Source organism: Condylura cristata, unplaced genomic scaffold, assembly GCF_000260355.1.
Source record: "Condylura cristata isolate star-nosed mole 26May11 unplaced genomic scaffold, ConCri1.0 scaffold00007, whole genome shotgun sequence".
Lineage (NCBI taxonomy): Eukaryota > Metazoa > Chordata > Mammalia > Eulipotyphla > Talpidae > Condylura > Condylura cristata.
In genome coordinates, this window is record NW_004567108.1 from 32,724,726 (window position 1) to 32,741,529 (window position 16,804).

Here is a 16,804-nt window from a genome sequence, read left to right on the forward strand (position 1 = left end):
GGCAGACCTCTCCTGACCCGCCCGCTGCTCCCCTCAGCAGTGTACTTCATCGATCTGCCTGTTCTGCTCCCCACTCTGTCTCTAGTGAATCCTCTCACCCTCTGCATCTCTGGCCTGTACCCCAGTTCTATATGAATAAATAAATCTTAAAAAAAAAAGGACAGTATTGCTTAAAAATAATTAAAATGCTAGTTAGTTTCATTAAAAAAAAGACTAATGAAATATGTAACTGCGTTTAAATTACCATACTGTCATCTTTTATCTGCATGGTTAAAAGTGTATTTATTTTTCTTTCATTTTAGATTAGCATCAAGGTCATAGTCCAGGACATGCTCACTGGCAATGAGAAACTTGTGAGTGTGGCTTTCTCTACATTTGTAGCCAAACCAGTTGGGGAAAAAAAGGTAAATTTTCTTTGTGAAGAGATCTTTCATGCCTACTGCAGGGTCATTTTAACAATTGCATCAGCATTATTATGAAAAAATGGTATGTTTCTTCTTACTGTGATATGGTTTTCCAAGACTTGATATTCACCAGAATTTACTGTGAAAGTTATCATTCTGTGGCAATACTCAGAACCTTAGAGCAAAGGGGATGTAGCCAGTTTCAGAAAGAGGAAAAAAATATTGTGTTTTAAATGATCTGGAGGTCATATTAGTTTCGTAAAAATATTGCTTACAAGTTTAGTTATTTTCTTTTGTGGTTATATAACTCAAAATTGAGTTGAAATAAGAAAAAAAAATTTAAAGCAAAAGCAATTTAGCAAGTAGTTGCATGTTGTGGACCAATCATTTTTTTACACCTAAAGGAAGAATGTCAAAGATATTGAGCTATTGAAGTTTAAAAATAAGCTTCAGGACATGTGAGGTAAAGCCACCCTCAAAAGAAATACACTGTCTGGATCTGCATGCTCAGTGGGCTCGCCTGGCCATTGGCCCAGATTAGTTTGTCTATAAGCTGTTGGGGATGATAATGATTCATTATTAATTTCTTATCTTTCCTTTTTAAGGTCAGGGTGCCTGGGGAGTGCACACATTGAGTCAAAACATGTTTTAATGTGATTATTCAATTTAAAATCTAAATCTTTTACTCGAAGGATTCTCCAGAGTTGGCTTTCTCCGAATTCTACATTGAAGCCACAAAGCAATGCCTCTCACTCTGCAAAAATGTTCTTCCTCAAACGGCCTCCAACTCTAAGGCCAAGAGAGAGCAAAGGCCTCATTGTTCCCAACAGAAATGACAGCAGAGTCACACACCCAAACTCCTTCTCACTTGGACCGGGAGACACAGAGTTAGTCCACCGAGGTGGCTAGATGGTGGTATCTCTGCCCAGTACCAACAGGCCACAACTCAGCATTTTTATTATTAAAGTACAGCTTCCTGGGCTTTATCTCAAAACTGCTAAATTAGAATCACTACTATAGGAACTGGGGGTTGGAGTTGAACAAGGCATCATAGAAATTAAAATTTAAAACATTAAGATAGTTCTTGCCAACCATTCTGTTTTTCCTGGGATCTACAAAAATCTCCAAACTCTTGGAAATCAGAAAATGTGGGGGTGGGTGCAGAGTTCCCATATCTGAGAGAAAATGACTGAAAGGAGTCCACTTCTCCAAATCATTCCTTCACAAGGAGCAAACCAGGGCCATTCCTTTACTATTCAAACTTCAGGCTTTCACTCCAACTTCAGGGATTCATAGACTAAGAATATAGTAGTCACATTTCAGTCCAATAACTGCTGAGCCTGAAGAACTGTTTTTCAGAAGTGTTTCTAGGAGTCAGGTGCTTACAGTGCTACCTTCAGGAGTTGGCTCAAATAACCTTTCTGTAAAGCACCTTTCCCAGACTCACTTTTCCAGTTTGTGTCACTATGGTTCAGTGGTACATCATAAAGTGAGCCACGAAAAATCAGAGGTTTGGTTTGAATCAACAGGACTCACTGGATCTCTGTCCAAGTGAGTTTATTCCAGGATGAGATGGACAATGATTAACTAGGTTTAGTCAACAACTGCACAATCAGATCACTAAAGGATCTGCAAGAGTCAGTAGGGTACATGTTCATGCCTGACCTTGAAGCTAAAGGAGGTAGTATAGGGAGAAAGAAAACACAGGCAAACTTCCGAGACACAGAAGACTGAGGCATGGCTCACAGGAGCCTTTTCAAAGGAAATGCACTTCATCTGAGATTGCAGAGCGAAGGCACAACTAAAACAAAGCTGTATTCCCAGTTAAAACAATGCAAACAATCAGTCTGTACCACATTCCTACATGACTCAGACAGGCAGGCCAGAGGAGTTTTAGACTTAGGCAGCATGTTATAAATCAATAGCTACTTCATTCTATCTTGGCCAGGGGTCAGCACCGGTCTTTGGGTGTCCTGGAAACAAGCAGGCAGCTGCGCTGGGCAAGCTGCACGTGCCCATTCCCTGCACATACAAGTCAGCAGGCAGATATCTGTGGAGGAGCTCGAAGCCTTTGGTTCATGCTGGCTTCTAGAAGCTGGCTAAAGCTTTATTCTGACTTTATTATTGATTTTTTCAGTTTGTTTATTAATTAAGGTTTCTACACCAGATGATGAACTTTCCAAACTGGGAATATTTCCTGGAACCCCTCTTCTGATACACTAATTAGAGGAATTTCTTGTTTTGTAGTTCTGTTGAAATTTTTTTTCAATTCAAGGAAAATTAATATTTGGAAAGCTTTTTAAAGCTTCGCATATATCTTATTATATATGATGAAACAGCCTGTATTTATCTTTTTATTTTAAAATAATGTAAGTAAAAACACCCAGGAACAGAATTAGTGTATTTACTTTGAATTAGAAAAAGATGCACATATACCTTGTTTTTGCAGAATTCATGTTGTGCTTTTATAATTCAACAAAGCGATGAAATAAAGTTTTTCTTTCTTCAGATTAATTTAAAACCAGTCACACTTCTAAATGAACAAGATCGTATAGAACATAATCTGGCTTCTGAAAGAAGGAAAGTTCGATTACAACATGAAGACACCTTTAAAAATTTGATGAAGGAAAGTAGCAAATTTGATGGTCAGTAAATCTGTTTGTAGGAACTTTTTAAATATATGACTGTGAAGGTGAATGGGACACTTTCTGGGAGCACACTTACTGTCACCTATCAATGCAATCCTATCCTAGAGATGACATGTATCTTTGCCAACAATTACAGTGGCTGGAGAGGAAGGGGCTGACTATTCAGAATAAAACTCTGATACCCAAGAACCCGCTAAATGAGAAGGTCTCCAAGCGAAGTGACAGGAAGGAAAGGCAACAGAGACCAGGAGGTCCTTCTTATTAACAAGTGTGTATTCTATGTGATCAATGATCGAAGAAATGACAATCCAAAATCAGTCCAGTGCTTCATGATTATTAAACAGTGTCTCCTTCGTTATTCCATATGACATGAATATAGTCCTAATAAAGGAAGAAAGTGAAATTTTTTGCCAAAGATCACAGAGAATAGGAATCATCCAAGACACTGTGCTTGATGAGCCAAAGTTTCTTATTTACCTGGTGATTTCCCCAGCTCTGTGAGAACTTGTGGAGCTAGATTAGTAGAGAAAAGAGACTCATGCTCTCTCTCCCCTCTCCTTCTTTCATATCTGAGGTACCTCCTGAAGCCCAGGAGAAATGACCTCTGATGCTGAGCAAAGTAGGGGAGAGGAGGAAGTGTAGTGGTCCAGTCCTTCTTGCCTCAAGGGACATCACTGTGGTCTGAGACAAGATCTCTAGATTGGAAAACAGTTTTTCAAAGACTTCCACTCATAACTAACCTTTTAAAAAAGACAATGCCTGTTATCAAGTTATTTTTATGTAAAGGAAGACTTGGGTATTAAGTCACTTGCCAAGAAGATACCATCAGAACTCAGCTCCAAAATGCTTTGAATACAGTTTGCTAAGATAAGGAAATAATGGTCATCACAGCTCTTAGAGCTGTTTGGTGACTTCAGAGCACCTGCTTTCAGGGGAAACTGATGCACTGAGTAGTAAATATCTACACCAGTCAGAAGTGTCCTCAGCAGTGCTGGCACTTGACAGGAACTCAGTGTTCTCATGGTGTTTTCCTGTACTTTAACCATGAGAGGTGGACTCTGTCCTCTAGACCCAGTTACACAGGAATAAGGGTACTTCTGGCAGCCCACTTACTTCTCCCCCTGCTTACTTATTCCTAAGCTTGATCACTAGACTTACTGGCTCATCTGTTCGCAGCCACAATCACTGGCCAGCAAGAAGCGACCAATTTTTTTTTCTTACCAGGAACCTATTGCCCATACTCAAACCACTGGCTTTTCTGTTTTCTCCATTCACCATGGCAAAATTAAAGATAAGCAAACATAACTGTAAAAAAGCACAATAAATGTACTGATTACTCAATAGATTTTGTAAGGATTAAATGGGTTAGCATAGATTGCTGGTCATGTAGAAAGTGTTTATTGTTATTTAAGAGGTTTCCATGTATAGGAAGGATTGCAGACACAGATGAAGATAATTCTTACAATGAACTGTACTGTGAAGGTGGAAGAAATGGCCTAGAGCTAGAGAGGACCCCCAGGTGAACAGGCATTTTTTTTCAGGATAGAAAACATTTAATCATGGTTTCAGGCTGATTAACACTAGATATGATAACATATCATTATGAGGAAAGGTTGATAATAAGACACCATTGTTATCAAAACTATACATCAATGACATAAATTATCATATCTTTGCCCTGGAAAGGATTTATAATGATCTCTGCTACTCTGACTTTTCTCAAAATGTCAGTTCATTGGAAAGGATTGCTATGCCTAGTGATTAAATCCTCCTTCACTCTACTCTCAGAGCAAAGTGAGCCAGGTGAACTTGGCTGGCAACATTGGGTTCTTCTGTGTTACACAAATTATACTGATAAAGAAAATCAGGAGCTATTGGTTACACGCAGCTACACCCCACCAACATTACTTTACATACTAGAGATGTTCACACGTGCTACAGCCATTCAAAGAGAGGTAAAATGATTACAATTGACTTCCGCTTCAGTTAGGAAATTGAACAGTGTAGATCTATAGGTCTGGTTCAATTAATAATCATATATTTTATAAAGACTGTTTATATCTGTTTCATCTAGTGCACCCTATTCCTTGCACAAAAAACTTAAACCTAACTTCACTGATTTGTTCTTTTTGGAAACTTTCCCGGCTTCCATGCCACCCAAGATACCACAGAACTTAAAAGCAATTTCTCTTAAAAATATCGGACCCCTAGAACTTAAAGTTGACATAGAGCATGTCGTTTGTCTACCTTCTGCCCTGCAAGTCTGATAAAGTTGTTCTGAATTAGACAATGTGATCTAATGGCAGACAACAAGATTGTCTTTGTGAGTGAGCTGGATTTTTAGGAAAAAACAGCATTCTGCATTGGTTGTAAAATCAGATATAAAAGATTGGCATCATTGTCAAGAAGTATGGTTGAATACCTATTTTTAAAAGATGAGAAACTTGAATACAAATCACATGCTTTCAGAAAGAAAAAGAAAAGGAAACAGGATTATGTAAAAGTGGGACTTTTTGGAGAAGGGGCTTTTATACCAGTGGGTCATTGTTTAGAAGCTTGGCATGTAGGTAGACTTAAGATTAAGAGCACTGAAATTATGTTTTAGTAGAAAATCAAATCTTCAATGTGTTAATCCTTTCTGGTTATGAAGGGAAAATATTAGGTCAATTCAGGTCAAAGATCCTGATATAAAAATATGGGATTGATGTAAAATTGTCCAGAATGGTGACACAACACTTAATGTATCATTTAATGGAAATACATCCAAGTACAAGCCACAAAATTGGCCACTGGTCAAGTGGGTCCCTATTTGGAAATCTACATAAAGAATGAGGTCTGTTTACTGTCCTGTACTCTGGGAACAGAGCCAGAGTTGGATTTTTAACCTGGGAGAGCCTATTTCTTCATTTGCTGGCAGCTTCCTGCAAGTAGGCATGCTTCCCTGTACTGAAGTCACCTGTACTTAGTGCCTCTGCACACCTCATAGCTGCTGCATGTGCACATATGACCTGTCCGAGGACTCACCTCCTCATGTCCCAGTGCCTGCCAGACACATCTTCACAGAAAATGAGTAGATTTTTCTTCAAAGTTAACCCTGAAAGTAGAAATAGTTGTCCTATATTTGAATTTTCACAGTGCCTCTTTTGTTATAAGATTCTCAATTAACTTTTATTTTACAATTAGGTTCTAATTATTTAAAAATAGATAATACATGTAAAGCTGAAAAATGCAAAGGGTGTAAGGGAAGAATCAATGAAAAGACTAAGTCTCCCTTTCATCCACATGTCCCAGTTACCCAGTTCCCATCCTCAGAGACAACTATCACACACATATATATGCACATTTGCAGATACTAGTAACATTTGAAGCAAATAAAATAGATATTTCATGAAGAGGTAACAATATTAAGTTATATACCTACTTTTTTCATTAAAAAGTCTTTTCCAGCAATAATTTATATTAATTTATTTTGAAGTATCATTTGAGTTATAGAAATTAACCTTAAAAATCAATATTAACCAGCTGGTGGCACAGTGGGTTAAAGCACAGAACAAAGAAGCTTAAGCCACTTCCGCATGAGTTTGATCCCCGCCTGTCCTGGAGGAGATCCACATGGCGTGGCAGACCTCTCCTGACCAGCCCGCTGCTCCCCTCAGCAGTGTACTTCGTCGATCTGCCTGTTCTGCACCCCACTCTGTCTCTGGTGAATCCTCTCACCCTCCGCATCTCTGGCCTGTACCCCAGCTCTGTACAAATAAATGAATAAATTAATTTTTTTTAAAAAATCAATGTTAGTTTGATATATATATATATATAGATATATATATATATCATCTAACAAAATCATCTAATTATCTAAAAATTTTTGACACAATGTCTGGGAAAAACTAATATTTTGGAATAAAACATTACAAACATCTTTACCAACACCTCTCAGCAGGCAAAAAATAAGAAAAAATCTTGAAGTCCAGAAATGGTGAGGAACCCTAAATGAAACAGTGCTGATAAAACTTGGACTGTGGACTAAATCAATAGTTTGAACATTCAGTAAATTTTTAATGAGCACCTGTATTCAGAAAAACAAATACAATACTAAAGTAAAAATTATATTACTTTAAAGTAAAAACAAATAGAGGCACAGTCCAAAGGAGTTTAGTATTGAGTGGGTCGGATAATCAATTATCACACAGACATAAAACTATAACGATGAAGGTACTTATGGGCAGGGGCTCATAATATAAGAATTAACTGTGATGGTCAGAGATGGCTTCCTTCAGCACTTAATTCCAGTCACCAAATGCAGGCCATTGTCATTGGAACAAAGAGAGACCAAGATTGAGAGAGAATACAAGGGTGAAGGAAGGTTGCTAGTGAAAATCAGACTAGCTGGGGTTAGAGCAATAGGCATTGGCCAGACAAGGTTAGAATTGCTGGCAGGTCATGAGAAGGAGTTGAATTTTTAGACTTCAATAATAGGAAGTAACCTAGATATACTTAAACAGGAATTAAATGATGGGTTGGAAGCAATGTGAAAAATAAAAGACCCTTGATGCATTCTAAATTTAAGAATTCTACTCAGAAATTAAATTTAAAATCTCTGTAACCACATTTCTCTCTCTTATATGTGACTATGCCGTTCCCAGATACCAACAACTGCTGGTATCAAGCTCAGCTCTGCCTTTGACAGTACAACCAGTATGGTAGCCCTGAGTTGCAAACCTCCCCCCCACCTCCTCAACCACAGCACATAACATTTAAGCCTAGCTGGTGATTTACTTGTTGATGCAGGAAGCATAACTGAATACATTTTACCTCTTTGCAGCCAGAGTAAATGATTTTGCCATTATTGAGTATATAAAAACCAATTTGTCTGAAAATGAAGCAGATATGATTCAAAGCAAGCAGGTCACAGAAAAGTATAATGTATTATGTCTTGTCCATTTGTGACTGAATTCATCACAAAACTGCAACCACAGGAGGCCATATTCTAAAGTGTATAGAACAGTAAACTACTCCAGATTTTCAGTGGTTATCATTTATAGCTGAAACTCCTTTGTTTTCAACAACTCTGTTGAGTTATAATTGACATGCCATAAATGGCCCAGACTTAAGGTGTATAATTTGATAAGTTTTGAGATGCATATAACCACTGAATCTATCACCACAATAAAGAAAATGACATATCTATACTCCCAAAATTTCATTCTGCCCTCCCCCATCATGACCTGCTCTTCCTTTGCCCCCAACAATTCAAATTTAAATATAACTCAAGTTTAAATAGTCTGGACTAAATTTAACCAAAGAGATGAAAGATTTGTACACTGCAATCTACAGGACATTGCTGAAAACACTAGAAGATACAAATATATAGAGAGATAGTTGATGTGCCTGCAATGGAAGAATTAACAGTTAAAATGCCTGTATTACCTAAAGTAATACACAAATCAATATCTCAATGGCATTAATCACAGATATAGAATTTAAAAAAATCAAGAAGTTAACTTGTAACTACAAAAAACACCAAAAAGCAAAAGCAATCTTGGGGAGGGGGGCAGAGATGAGGGTACAGTGTCCTCATTTCAAAACTACACAATAATGTGATAGTGGTCAATACTGCATGGTATTGGAATAAAGACAGGTGCACAGATAAATAAACAGAATTGAGAAACCCACAGATATGGACAACTAACTTACATCAAAGGAGCCAAGAGCGTACATTGGAGCAAGGTTAAGTCTCTTCAGTAAATGTTGTTGGTAAAACTGGACAGCCATATGCAAAAGAATGGAAATAAGCCCCTATCCCACACCATATGCAAAAAATAATTCAAAATGGATTAGAGATTTATATTAAAGACCTAAAACCATAAAATAAATAGAAGAAAGTATAGTCAACATGTTTCTCGCCATCAACCTTAGAGATGGGGAATGCTACTCCAAAGGCAAAGAAAACAAAAACAAAAATAAATCAGAATATATATTGACTAAAAAAATTCTTGCACCATGAAAGAAACTACTTCAAATGAAAATATATTCTAATGATAGGGAAGATACTTGCAAATCATATATCCAGTAAGGGATTACTTTCCAAAATATTTAAAGAATTCATAAAATTCTGCAACAACTACAACAACAACAAAATAATAATAATAATAATAATAAAAACAGCAGAGTATCTAAATAGAAACTTCTCCAAAGAAGATACACAGATGTTCAACAGACTCACAAAGTGATGCTGATGCTTAACCCCTCTTATTCTTAGGGAAATGCAAGTCAAAACACAAGCTATCACCTCATACTTGTGGGAATAGCTATTCTGCAAAAGACAAGAAACATCAAGTTTTGGCGAGAAAGAGGCCCTGTACACTGTTGGTGGTGACGTAAACTGTGCTGGCAGTATGGAGATCCTTAAAATTTTAAAATTGATTTTCTACACAATCCAGTTTCCCCAATTCTAAATAGTTACCCAAAGAATATATCAACTGGGCCCTCCCTGGTGGCGCAGCAGGTTAAAGCACTGCACTAAGAAGCTAAAGCCACTTCCGCATGAGTTCGATCCCCGCCTGCCCCGGAGGAGATCCACATGGCGCGGCAGACCTCTCCTGGCCCGCCCGCTGCTCCCCTCAGCAGTGTACTTTGAACATCTGCCTGCTCTGCTCCCCACTCTGTCTCTGGTGAATCCTCTCACCCTCCGCATCTCTGGCCTGTACCCCAATTCTGTATGAATAAATAAATAAATCTTAAAAAAGAATATATAAACTAATTTGAAGAGATATATGCACCCCATGTTTACTGCAGCATCATTTACTGTAGCCAAAAATTAAGCCACCCAAATGCCCACAGATGGATGACTGAATAAAGATGTGATATAGATGTACAAGGAAATACTACTCAGCTATTAAAAAGCAAAGAAATAAATGATGACAGGAAACTCCGATGAAACCGTCATTTGCAACAAGATGCATAGAACTAGAGGATATTGTGCTTAGTGAAATGACAAAACAAGCACCATATGATTTCATTCATAAGTGGTACATAAACAAAACAAATTTAAAAAAGAAAATTTTTAGATTGTAAAAACAAATTAGTAGTTACCAGAAGAGGAAAAGGAAGTGGGTAGATTAGGTAAAAAGAGTTGTAAAGGATAGAGTCAAACTTTAGTGGTGAACTTAAGGTAATACATACATTGATTTATATGATGTGAAACTGAAACCTGTATAATGTTATAATGCAATGTTACTTTAATAAAAATTTATTGGAAAAGAAATGTACTATAAAATGGATTATTAAATAAACAAAATCATTCTTTTAATTAAAATTCCCATAGACCTTTAGATACAATTTAAAAGGCCTGTTCTGATATGTTGCCTAATTCATTATAAATTTCCCATTCAGATGAAAGTCACTATAGAAAAAACAAAAATCTGTGTATGTCCTGGGGAGTTTGAAGTCTTCAGGCATGATTTAATTTTTCTAACCCCCCCCCCGAGATGTGAGTGCTATTGGAATGGCAAAGCTGAAGCCCCAGTTTCCACCATCATTAACCTCTGTACCCACCTTTCAGATCCTGTTTTCGATGAAGAGGAAGGAAGGATTTCCACAAGGGGAACCTCTGTTCAGAGCATTGAACTTGTACTTCCACCCCATGCAAACCATCATGGAAATACATTTGGTGGCCAGATTATGGCCTGGATGGAGACGGTGGCAACTATTTCTGCAAGGTTCTTGATTTTAGCCTTCCGTGTACAACATTGGGACCGGTGGGAGAATAGCAAAACTTTAAAACCTAGTTAGTGCCTACACAAGGGCACAGAGGACAGTGTTGCCTTTCATCAAAATGAGATTATGATAAGTCATTTCTCTGTTTCCCTTGCGACTAATCTGACCTTTCATTTGAAAGTGAATGTTTAGGTTCCTGGTTCAAAAATAAAAATGAGATGACAGTTCTAAGACTTGCTTCTAAATTATGAGTTGTATTGATCTTGTAAACACTCCAACTCATTTAACAATACTTTCAACAAGGTAGATGTATAACAGAAACAGAAGACAGCTTGTATGTTTAAAATAGCCAAGTTACAAACTTTTTAAAAGGCAATTTGTCACTAGGTCTGACTTTTAAAAGTTCTGTTTAGAATTGTTATGGCCAAAGGACTAACTGAAAAATAAAAAGAGAAAGAAGAATACTTTTAAATGCACCTCATTTTCAAAAAGGTTATTTTATTCTGAACAGAAGCATGTCGGGAGTTCAGCAGCTTCAAGGAACATTGTGTGCTCTGAAGCACATTTGGACAGAAGCTGCCCTTCTGACAATTTTTAAACTACTGAAAATTGTCAAGGTTTCATTCTACTAAAATTAGCTTTATTACTAATATATCTTTAGTTATTACTATAGTTAGAAACCTGTAGTTATCCTTCTTGTGACTATACACAAATAAGAGAACTTGTTTTTAAAAGGAGAATGTTAATTCTTAATCACAAGAAAGCATTTGAATCAGTTGTACAGAGAGGTTCACAATATAATTGGCAGACTGTTCACTTAATAACTGCATAATTCTTCAGAGTAATCCGATGACTACAGTGGGAACAGAAAATGTAAAAATTATGGAAGTGACTTACTGAGATTAAATATTTTTTATAAATGAAAACTACAAAGAAAATTGTAAAATGTATACCTTGTAGTCTTTAAGATTTTGTGCTGCTATCCAGGTAATTTTTCTGTGTTGGGGGGGGCCGGGGGGTGGTGGGGGACAGGAATCCTTCTGTTGGTAGGTGGGTGAATGCAGTTAACTATGAGACTAAGAAACTAGTGTGAGTGGCTTCAGCTGGCAGGTCCTTTCATCTTCCCTCCCTCTACCCCCTAGTCACAGTTTCCTACTGGGATTGTAGTCATGGACTGTCAGGGAGAATATAGCCCTCAAATTAGAATCAGAGACACTGGTATGGTTTTCTGAAAGACAAAACAAGAGCAAGAGTGTACCACAAAATCAAAAGCAAAGACACCAGCATCTTAAAATACCCCAAGGCATTTCCCAAGGTACTTTCTAGTAGCATTCAGAACTGCTCTCAGAAAACGCCATACAGCACTTATTTTACTGGAGTTCAAAGAGAGATTCCTCTATAAAGCACATTGGCTATCTGGTGCATTCATTAAACAAATCAGCAGTTCATGAAAACCTTTCGAAAAATGATCTTTCTCTTTTCTTTCATCCTCTTTGTTTCCCAGCCGCCTATGTAGGGCACATCCCTTTCTGAAATCTGTGGACATGTTTAAGTTTCGGGGACCATCTACAGTTGGGGACCGGCTTGTCTTCAATGCCATTGTCAACAACACATTTCGGAACTGGTAAAGTGTGACGACTAGTGCCCTTAGGATGCTATAAGCAAATTAAAACTTGCACATAAATTGTTTTTATTTCAACTTGGAGGTGACATGGGAACTACTTCCAAATAACCAAGGTCCCTCTAACTTTTTTTAAACTTCACTCAATCTTCAAAGTCTGAAAACACATGTTATTCCTCTGTTCTGCTCATAAATTCTGAGTAAACTGTGATGGGTTGGTTATATCATATATTATATATCATACATGTGATATATGATGTCATATAATGCATATCTCAATATATGTGATATGATATATAGTATATGGAATATATGATACATACAAAATATATGATATATTTAATGTGATATTATAAGCATGTACCATATATATTACAAAGTATGTCCCAGTTGGCCTGAATGGCCTTAGTTTACTAACTTTCCTTTCACTCACCAGAGTTCCAGTGACCACATAGCAACTGACTCAAAATGGACCTGTCACTTACCATCATTATGTCCAAAACACTTCAGTTATTTCTATTATTATTGATATACAGTGAAACGGTTTAACTTAGTACCTTTTCTTTTTAACGTTGAAAAGAATGTATTTCCTATCAAATTTCAGTATTTGATTCTTTTTAATTACTGAACTATTGTCTTTAGGGGAAAGAAATACTTTGGTACAACTTCTACTTCCCCATTACCAAAAATATTCATGAATGTATATGAAGTCCTACCTGGCTTTTTTCCCACTTGGAAGTAGAAATGTTCCCAGGTGCTTACATCACACCCTCTGACGGGTGAAGTGGATTTGCCCCTTGCCACAGCTCTGCCGAGGGTGCTTGTTGTCTCCTCGCCTGGAGGAAGGGGTGAAGCCGCCGCAGAGGCAGAGGCGGCATGTGCTCTGCGCTCTGCCCACTGCCGGTGTCCTCTTCTGCAGCGTGGAGGTGGGTGTGCGCGTGGAGGCCTTTGACTGTCAGGAGTGGTCTGAGGGCAGAGGCAGACACATCAACAGTGCTTTTCTCATTTACCATGCTGTCAACGATAAGGAAGAACTGGTCACATTTCCCAGAATCAAACCCACCTCAAAGGTCAGTTATTAGCAGGTGAGGTTCGGGAACAGACCACTGACCCTGGGGGAAGCGATGGGTACCGAGCGCTACCCATAATGCTCTCACCAGCGATGACCTCCGTGACCCTGCTTTCTTTATTTCTATATTATAAAGTGAGATGGACTTTTTTTCTTTTTACCCAAATCACCATTCATTTGGTGGCAGTTTCGAAGATCTCACTTCTGCTCAGCCTCATGGAGACATTTGGTAGCAAGTCATCATCTCTGTCCCCGTTCTGATGATCTTCTCTCCCGATACATCCAGTTCTCCAAGCTGCGCCACATTCATCAGAATGATGTGTTGCCCCATGTCCTGGGGTTGCCTTTAGGCCAGTTTTCATCTTGTCTAACAACAACATAGAGATCTTCGGATAATTCTTGTCAGAAATGACCACAATATCCACTTTGAAAAAAGAAAAGAGATCTATAAAGGCTGAGCTATTTATCCATGTACTGCCCGTGGGGGAAGAGGACAGTTCATGCAGACTCTGGTGTACCAATTAGCACCTTCAACTGACTCAGAAGAGCGGGACTTGAAGATCGTAGCATTAAAATAAGACTTTCATTGATTTTACTTTGTTTTTCATTAAAGGATGATTTTAGACGATACAGGGGAGCTATTGCACGCAAAAGAATTCGCCTAGGCAGGTAAGAGACCCAGGCGTAAAGATCTTATGGAACCTACTCTTATCTGATCAACCACATAACAAAGGGCCTCTCTCTGGGTCTTTATTCCACAGAGTTCAAAGAGAAGGTCTGTTTTCTGACTGTGGAGGCTACTGTGATGGAAATTATCCTTCTTGATTGTTCCACCTTAAAAGCATCTTTTTAACACTGCAGATTTCTGTCAAGAAAACGCCATGGTTACTGTTGTGCATTTAATGCAGGAAAGAAAACTGTTATTTTAACATTTTTGATTTTTTTTCCAGAAAATATTTTATTTCCCACAAAGAAGTGGTTCCGTTCTGTGTACACTGGGATGTAAACAACCAGGTGACAGTTTTATGTCTTGGAGCTCTTCCTGTAAAGATCACATTATTACAAAAACAAAATCCCCTTGTTTAACTGAGATGAGGTGTGCCTGCATAGGTAGGTGAAATGGTGTATTCCATCACCAGTCATTCCAAAATGAGACAGAACCAAGGTCTCTGTGACTGGTTACCTACCAGCTGCCTCACCGCCTTGTTTGAATCATGTGTCGTTTCCGAAGTGTAGACTGGGATGCTCTGCCTCGAGTGCATGCAAGCAGCCAGTGGCTGCGAAACCTGTGAGACCTGGGGTCTTGCCATCATTTGTGTTTGATGACATACCCACTAGTTTGCATTTTGTAGCATAACAAAGTATTGATGTGCTCATGTTTTCCACCTGGACATAGGAGGAGAAATTCAAATTTACTTATTACCTGTGGATTACAGTATGTCATAATGAAGGAAAATCTGCTCTTCACTCAGGACACCACTGAAAGTGATACTAGTTTGCTAAGCATCTGGGCCTTCTGTCACCTAGTTGGAATTTTGAATCAAGTGGGGTCAAGACTGAAATTAGGTTACCTGTAGCCTAGCATCACTTCTGCTGTAACAGCATCCACTTTTAAGCAGAAAATATTAGGTCATATATCTCCGCTCCGAACTCAGCTTATAAAATATTTGTGTTTTAGGAATCCTTGAGTAATAGCAACGTGGAGGCTCTCAAAACATTGGCGGCCAAAAGTGGCTGGGAGGTTACCAGCCTTGGGGAAAAGGTAGGAAACAGTCCATTGTCTTCATAAATGGAAGTTGCCGTGATGGTCAGTGGTGGTCCTATTTCTACTCATCTTTTCAAGGTGAAAAATCTTTCAGGGAAATTATCTAAGCATCAAGTATTCTTGCACTCCTGCCTCTACTACTCTCTGCTGGCTGAGTTGGGAGTTCTTCAAACACACCCTCATGTTCCTACCTCTGAGCTCAGTTCTCATATTCTGCCTCTCTCTCCTCCTCTTCATCTGCCCTAATCTTACATGGTTTTCAAGATGATGCAGGGCAAACGCTTCTCCATAAGGCTGCTCACCACCCTTGGCTGAAGGAACTTTTCTCTCTAGGAACTCCTATAACGATTACTTCTTTAGTTTTCCAATTAATTTTACACTATTTTGTGCCATTTCTTCCACAACTATGTGGAACTAATATTTAAGTCTTACATAGTATAACACAATCCTATTCTCTAACAAGATTATAAACTTAAGACCTCTTATCCTGTTCTGTATCTCCATTAGCACATTTTGCAGGGTTTGTCTCACCAAATTTAAGTCAAGAGGTATCATTTGGATTTCAGTTTTGTTTCAGAGTTGTATTAGGAGACACTTTGAAGCTGACACCCGCACTAACTAGACTGCAATCTCTCTAAAAGTCACTCTGTTCACTACCCTAGTCCCAGAGCACAGCAGCGCCTGGCACTCAGGACATGCACAGCAATGGAATTTATGTTCATGGGTCAGTGTGTACTGTTTTTTCTTAATCATCAACAAAGCAGCAACCTCTAAAATAGGTGAACATATGTCCTGGTTCTCTTGGGACAGTCCTACTTGTCCCATCATTACTGGAGGTCCCATCGCACTTACTAACAGTGCCGCAAGTTGCCGTTCGGTTACCTTACCCTAAAACCAAAGCAAATTCAGATGCTACTTCATCAATTCTTTTCAACTCTGAACTCTGCTGCTTTGTTTTAGGCTGTTTTCTTTTATTATATTTTGTTGTCACTTTTGAATCTTTTAGGGTCCTCCTTATCCCCTCTGGATCCAGTTAGTTTCATCTCAACTTGGTTCAGAGATGCAGACACCAGGTCTAACATAAACAAGTTCTCCGTTTCACTTCGTCCCTCATTAAAGATCCTCAAGACTTTTCTCTTGCTAAGATGAAATCTACCTCTTGCATCATTGCTGGTATCTGAGTATTTATAAACAGCATTTGAGTTCGTTATAAATGGGATTTAACTTGTATTCTTCTATGAAAAGGGAGATCATATTTTTTAGAGGATTGGTGTTAGAGAATTTTTTCACTAAGAAAAGCTGGGGTTTTCTAAACTAGTAGGATTTAAAGAGAGCCAACAAAAACCACTATCTTTACTCAGCTGCTTTGTCTGCATCGATATCACTGATTCTGACAACAGAACAATGAGGAATTTCTGCCACCTTCATCTTCTTGGGGAAGAGTCAAAGTCTCATTCATTCATCACTACTATATAGGTCATTGAATAAATAAACCTAGCTACTGAAGTTAGTGTTTGCTTTGGCTCCGGCTGGGGAGTAGATTCCTGGAGAATAGCAGCTTCCTGGAGAAGAGCTGTGATT

The 16,804-nt window shown here is 38.3% G+C and overlaps 1 protein-coding gene across 1 annotated transcript in view; it reads left to right on the plus strand.

Moving 5' to 3' along the window:
* ACOT12 (acyl-CoA thioesterase 12) overlaps positions 1-16,804 on the plus strand; it is a 37,019-nt gene that overhangs the window by 13,037 nt on the left and 7,178 nt on the right. The window contains exons 4-11 of the mRNA XM_004678165.2: positions 303-404; positions 2,914-3,049; positions 10,614-10,770; positions 12,273-12,392; positions 13,309-13,459; positions 14,072-14,127; positions 14,409-14,472; positions 15,137-15,220. Of these exons, the coding sequence (XP_004678222.1) occupies positions 303-404; positions 2,914-3,049; positions 10,614-10,770; positions 12,273-12,392; positions 13,309-13,459; positions 14,072-14,127; positions 14,409-14,472; positions 15,137-15,220 (870 nt within the window). The remainder of the gene's footprint in view (positions 1-302; positions 405-2,913; positions 3,050-10,613; positions 10,771-12,272; positions 12,393-13,308; positions 13,460-14,071; positions 14,128-14,408; positions 14,473-15,136; positions 15,221-16,804) is intronic.